The sequence below is a fragment of the Hyperolius riggenbachi genome, chromosome 10 (genome assembly GCF_040937935.1).
Source record: "Hyperolius riggenbachi isolate aHypRig1 chromosome 10, aHypRig1.pri, whole genome shotgun sequence".
Lineage (NCBI taxonomy): Eukaryota > Metazoa > Chordata > Amphibia > Anura > Hyperoliidae > Hyperolius > Hyperolius riggenbachi.
The window spans coordinates 244,385,113-244,392,226 of NC_090655.1; the positions used below are offsets into that span (position 1 = coordinate 244,385,113).

Below are 7,114 nucleotides of genomic sequence, written 5' to 3' on the forward strand. Positions count from 1 at the left end.
TCTTGTTTGTGGAGAATGGACAGGGGGGACCTGAGATCCTGCATGCAGGGGTGGGAGGGCTGTGTGTAGGGGTGAAACCCTTGCGTGGTCTTGTTTGTGGAGAATGCACAGGGGGGACCTGAGATCCTGCATGCAGGGGTGGGAGGGCTGTGTGTGGGTGAGACCCTTACATGGTCTTGTTTGTGGAGGATGCACAGGGGGGACCTGAGAGCTGCATGCAGGGGTGGGAGGGCTGTGTGTGGGTGAGACCCTTACGTGGTCTTGTTTGTGGAGGATGCACAATGGGGCCCTGCGATCCTGCATGCAGGGGTGGGGGCTGTGTGTGGGTGAGACCCTTACGTGGTCTTGTTTGTGGAGAATGCACAGGGGGGACCTGATATCCTGCATGCAGGGGTGGGAGGGCTGTGTGTGGGTGAGACCCTTGCGTGGTCTTGTTTGTGGAGAATGCACAGGGGGGACCTGAGATCCTGCATGCAGGGGTGGGAGGGCTGTGTGTGGGTGAGACCCTTGCGTGGTCTTGTTTGTGGAGAATGCACAGGGGGGCCCTGCGATCCTGCATGCAGGGGTGGGAGGGCTGTGTGTGGGTGAGACCCTTGCGTGGTCTTGTTTGTGGAGGATGCACAAGGGGGACCTGAGATCCTACATACAGGGTCAGGAGGGCTGTGTGTAAGTGTGACCCTTCTGCTGTCATGTCTGTGGAGGCTGCACAGTGGGGACCTGGGATCCTGCATGCAGGTGTGGGAGGGCTGTGTGTGGGCAAGTCCCTTCTACGGTCCTGTCTGTGGAGGCTGCACAGTGGGGACCTGGGATCCTGCATGCAGGTGTGGGAGGGCTGTGTGTGTGCAAGTCCCTTCTACGGTCCTGTCTGTGGAGGCTACACAGTGAGGACCTTCTGAGATCCAGCCAGAGGACTGTATGTGGATAAGTCCCATTGTGACCCTGTGAGAAGGCAAAGAGGGCTATTTGAAAGTGGAAACCCTATGTGATCCTGTATGCAATTGGGGACAGGCTTCTGTGGGTCATTCAAAATTACTCATGGCTGGATTTGTATTGCTTTTAATTATTATTATATATAAATTCTAAGGATACATTCCCCAAACCATTTCCCACACTCTCGACATGAGATAGGATGGGTGTCACTTAGGTCTATCCACTGTGCACACAGGGCCTTTATCTGATTGTAAGATTTCATTGTCCTCTGAACAGGATAAAGTGCATTTGCTAGAGTGCGTTTTGTGATGTAAATTAAGGTTCCATTTCTTAAACATTTTCCCACACTAACATGGAAAGTGATGCTCGTCAGCTGTGCAAAAAGGTTTTCTTTGGTGATGAAACTTTTCTCACATTCCGTGCATGAAAATGGACGCTCGCCAGTATGGAGCCACTGGTGCCTGAGAAGAGAGACTTTCTGACTGAAATATTTCCCACAGTCTGAACACGAAAAAAGGAAGCTTGCCGGTGTGTGTACTCTGGTGTGCAAGAAGGGTTGTCTTGTGCCTGAAACATTTTCCACACTCAAAACATGAAAAAGGCCGCTCGCCAGTGTGACTCCTCTGGTGTTCCCGAAGAAGGGCTTTCACTGTGAAACATTACCCACACTCTGCACATGAAAAAGGCCGCTCACCTGTGTGAGTTTTCTGGTGTATGCAAAGGGCTCTTTTCTTAGAGTAAGATTTCCCACACTCTGCACACGAGAAAACCTGCTCACCTGTGTGGGTTCTTTGATGAAGAAGGAAGTGTCCTTTTGCAGCAAAGCATCTCCCACACTCTGAACACTGAAATGGGCGTTCACTAACGTGACTTATCTGGTGTGAGACAAGGAAAGAACGCTTGTTGAAACATCTACCACATTCTGTACATTGAAATTCTGTATCATCCACCTCTGACAATGCATGAGTCACTCGAAGAACATTCCTTGGAACTAGGTGGATCTTTAGATCTTCTTGCATTGTGGACTATTAAGTTGATATTTGGGGTAGCAGGATTGGAATTGTCAGAAGCCTCAGGACTGGAGGGATCTGGTGATCTCTCTTCGTGGTAAAGTCTGTGATGTGAATTTCCAGTAATGGGATTTCCTCCGGGAGAACATTGTGTGACACCATCACCTTCTGCAGCATCATCTGGAGGAGAGATAAGATGTTCCTCCAAATTCCTCTTGAAACACTGTCTATCTGTTGGAGAGAGAGCAATACCATTTAAAGTCCCAGTCAAGTTGTGAAGTCAGCATACTGGTCTAGTAAACCAAGTAGAGCTTAGTAATTGCACAATACATATACTGATATGGTAAGGAATAAAAATATGAATAGATGAGTAGTGGGATAAGGTAATTAGAGGTGACATCATGAGTGGTCACATGGTGGTGGGCAGATAAAAGAAGGGTGGGGAGGGGGTAAAGAAAGGTGACATCAGTGGTAGGAGGACAGAAGAGCGGTGGATGGGTAGTTGATGGTTATGAGTGGTCACATGGTGGTGGAATGATACAGGTAGGGTGAAAAGGGGGTGAAGAAATGTGACATGATTGGTAGGAGGATAGGTGAGGGGTGAATAAGTAAGTGATGGTCATAAGTGGTGAAATGGTGGTGGGAGGATACAGGAAGTGTGGGAGGGGTGAAGAAAGGTGACGTTGGAGGTAGGATAGGTGAGGGTGAAAAGGTAGGTGATGGTTATAAGTGATGACATGGTGGTTGGAGGATACAGGAAGTGTGGGAGGGGTGAAGAAAGGTGACGTCGGAGGTAAGAGGATAGGTGAGGGGTGAATGGGTAGGTGATAGTCATGAGTGGTGACATGGTGGTGGGAGGATACAGGAAGTGTGGGAGGGGTGAAGAAAGGTGACGTCGGAGGTAGGAGGATAGATGAGGGGTGAATTGGTAGGTGATGGTCATGAGTGGTGACATGGTGGTGGGAGGATACAGGAAGTGTGGGAGGAGTGAAGAAAGGTGACGTCGGAGGTAGGAGGATAGGTGAGGGGTGAATGGGTAGGTGATAGTCATAAGTGGTGACATGGTGGTGGGAGGATACAGGAAGTGTGGGAGGGGTGATGAAAGGCGACGTCGGAGGTAGGAGGATAGGTGAGGGGTGAATGGGTAGGTGATAGTTATGAGTGGTGACATGGTGGTGGGAAAATACAGGAAGTGTAGGAGGGGTGATGAAAGGCGACGTCGGAGGTAGGAGGATAGGTGAGGGGTGAATGGGTAGGTGATAGTTATGAGTGGTGACATGGTGGTGGGAGGATACAGGAAGTGTGGGAGGGGTGAAGAAAGGTGACGTTGGAGGGAGGAGGATAGGTGAAGGGTGAATGGGTAGGAGATGGTCATGAGTGGTGACATGGTGGTGGGAGGATACAGGAAGTGTAGAAGGGGTGAAGAAAGGTGACGTTGGAGGTAGGAGGATAGGTGAGGGGTGAATAGGTAAGTGATGGTCATGAGTGGTGACATGGTGGTGGGAGGATACAGGAAGTGTGGGAGGGGTGAAGAAAGGTAACGTCGGAGGTAGGAGGATAGATGAGGGGTGGATAGGTAGGTGAAGATCAGTAAAGGGTATATGGAGGATGAATAAGAGGTCCACCAGTTGCACCACCCTCTGATGTCTCTACTGTCTCCACTCACTGGCCTACCACATGCATTCATGTGCACTGCGCCACATTAGGCTACAGAATTACCCAGCCCATAGCAGACATGTGTTTGAGTGCTGTCATCATACAGATGCAAGTCAAAGCAGCCAGAAACATGCCTGCAACCATTTTTGTTTTCAGTATGGAGAAGGACAATACTTTGTATATGTGCTTAACATCTGAGCATGTAAAGTATACGCAAGGCTGCAGTCTGGGAACCCCAGGACACCCTATTTGTGCACACGTGGCCTGCAGTAACCCAGCATCTCCATTTGCTAGGCAGGACCACAGGAGCACTACCATTTGTCAAAACAGGTAGCATACATCTGCATGCAATGAGCCTGCACTCCAATAATCACCGATTATATCTATAATAATTATCATTATAGTCAGTCTTGCAGCCACGTTACTCACATCACACTTACAGAATCAGCAATAAAATGTGAAATACATTTCTGTATGTAGTGTTTATGACTTGCCTGTGCCAGTATGTAGGGAATGCCTCACCTCTTTAATTGTCCCCCTGAAGTCGCCCTCCTCTATAGGCTGCTGATCACTCTTCACATACGTCTCTTTTTCTTCCTCTTTAATTGTCCTCATCATGTCCTCCATAGTATGCTGATCACTCTTCACATACGTCTCTTCTTCTTCCTCTTTAATTGTCCTCATCATGTCACCCTCCTCCATAGACTGCTGATCACTCCTCACATACATCTCTTCTTCTTCTTCTTTAATTGTACTCATCATATCAACCTTCCCTAAAGTCTTCTGATCACTCCTCATATCCATCTCTTCTTCTTCCTCAATTTCTACTTTTAAAACAATCCGTTCTTCATCCTAAAGAAAAAAAAACACAGAGAAAGAACATAGTGTATATAGGAAAAATATATTCTCCTTCACAAAACAATTTTCATTTCTGCCCCTCAACTTAACTAACCTGATAATGGCATGGAATGATGGGATCTTCCTGTGGACAATCCTGGGAATAAAGAGGACCTGTACATCTCTCTGGTGGGTTTCTGTTACTGGAGCCATCTGTAGGAAACAAACACACTGAATAAAAACCTTGTCTCTATATATTTATCAGATGATGGGGGATCTAGCTGGACCCTCCGTACTGCTCTCTGCTTTACAAGAAATGAAAGTCTCCTCTTACCTGGTGATGTGAGGGGTGGCTGATTCTCCATCAACACATCCTCTTGTCCTTCTAAATGCATGAGATCAGCATCAAAAAGAAAAAGAACTGTTGAATCAGGCACTGCAGTTAACTCTGATTTAATCGACAGTTGCAGCAGTGAGGGGGGTTGAATTAATATATGTCTTATACATAAAACATCAAAATTGCACAAGTCCCAGTGAGTAAATCCTAATCCGGAGTTGCAGCCGAATGCTTGTTAAACTTCTCACTACAATAGCATCTGGAATCCCAATTTTAGACAAACAATACTGCTCACCAGATTTCACTGCCAATCATGACAGTTGGCACATAGCGCATGTGGCCCAGCCAACATAGCTCCTCCGATCTCTTGTGTCCACAATGATCTCCTATATCCTCAATGGTGTTCCAGCCATTCATACAAAAGAGAGAAAGAGGCTTTCTAGCGTAGTATGTTAATACTGAGTTCACACCACCGTGTGTTAAACGTACAGGCCTTCACCAGTTGTCACCAGGTGCCCTTACAGACTCCCCAGGCGCTAAACAAAAACACTAGCCTCTTACCAGATAGCGTGGCTGACCATTCACGACCAGCAATAACATTTATCGAGCCTTGCACAGCTCCTTTTTGCCTGATGTTTCCAGTATGGCAGCACCTTAAACTCAAACAAATTCTTCTATGGTATAATAACGTAATAACGCTATGTGCCAACTGTCATGATTGGCAGTGAAATCTGGTGAGCAGTATTGTTTGTCTAAAATTGGGATTCCAGATGCTATTGTAGTGAGAAGTTTAACAAGCATTCGGCTGCAACTCCGGATTAGGATTTACACACTGGGACTTGTGCAATTTTGATGTTTTATGTATAAGACATATATTAATTCAACCCCCCTCACTGCTGCAACTGTGGGTTATGAATATTGGGACATGTCACTTAACCGGTCTGTACCTTTTAGTAACATCTATATGTATTAATTGTAGTGGGACCTGTACCAGTGACAGTTTGTGTGAGGGAAAATTCTGGTTATTTAAGCCAACTTATTGGAGAGTGTTGAACCCCAGGGAACAGTTTTGAGTTAATGAGGACCTGTTGAGCGCTGACATCGTATGAATATAAATAATTGTTAAAGGGACATACACTTCCCATTGTTGACAGCGCACTAGGTATAAATTTAGAGGTAATAACAACAAGAGTCAGTGAGGAGCGCACTTTATTCAATCTTTTAAAACTCTGATTTAATGGTGTAATCAATGTGAAAAATTCATCACTTGTAGACAAAATTCTTGCATTCAAAAAGGCAGGTACAAAAAATCATGTGCAAACAACTTGTGCATTAAAAATTTTGCATGAGAAGAATGTCCTACCAGTTCAGGAGGTGGCAGTGGTGGGTGCAGGGCAAAAAACGGTAGCCTAACAGCCGTTTCGCACGGCGGTGCTTCTTCCGAGGCTGATCCACGCCATAACGCAGCAAAGCACAGGTTTTTATTTCCTGTGTCATCTAATGGGGGCGAGTACGCAATGACGTACGCATTTCCGGCCGGATGCGTAAAGACGTAAGCATCAACCAGACGTTCACGCATCCAAAAAGGAAATGTGTTCCCGTGTGCGTAATAAGTGACGCGTCGGCGTAGACCATGGGTACCACTGCGGGACGCACGCGGACGCTTAACTAAATACGCTTGCAATCTTAAAGGAGGCATATTCACCTTAAAGGAGTATATTACACCTACATTGCAAATAAATCGCAAAGAATGCCGTTTGAATTGGCTGTAAGATACAGTGACTCAAACGTGCGTGTGGACGCGAGGATCGCTTAAAAACGTTAAAACCGGGAGGGGAAAAGGGGGGCTGGAGGACATGGAGATAGATATTGTAAAAATATTCATTATTAGTTACATACTTGTTTCCATACAATTACTGTACAACATCACTAATACATTTTATAAAAATTCACTAATTCAGGCCTGAAACAATCTCAAATGCAACGGTAGCTGCAGTTAAGGAGTTCCCAATGCAGTGGGTTGCAAAAGTATTCGGCCCCCTTGAAGTTTTCCACATTTTGTCACATTACTGCCACAAACATGAATCAATTTTATTGGAATTCCACGTGAAAGACCAATACAAAGTGGTGTACACGTGAGAAGTGGAACGAAAATCATACATGATTCCAAACATTTTTTACAAATCAATAACTGCAAAGTGGTGTGTGCATAATTATTCGGCCCCCTGATTCAATACTTTTTAGAACCACCTTTTGCTGCAATTACAGCTGACAGTCTTTTAGGGTATGTCTCTACCAGCTTTGCACATCTAGAGACTGAAATCCTTGCCCATTCTTCTTTGCA

The 7,114-nt window shown here is 45.9% G+C and overlaps 1 protein-coding gene across 1 annotated transcript; it reads right to left on the reverse strand.

Annotated features, from left to right (window-relative positions):
- Nucleotides 1–1,589: 1,589 nt before the first annotated feature.
- Nucleotides 1,590–1,949, reverse strand: LOC137537026 (gastrula zinc finger protein XlCGF17.1-like). Its single transcript, XM_068259182.1, has one exon. It carries the CDS (start codon nt 1,947–1,949, stop codon nt 1,590–1,592), a length of 360 nt encoding a protein of 119 aa, XP_068115283.1.
- Between the last annotated feature and the right edge of the window lie 5,165 nt (nt 1,950–7,114).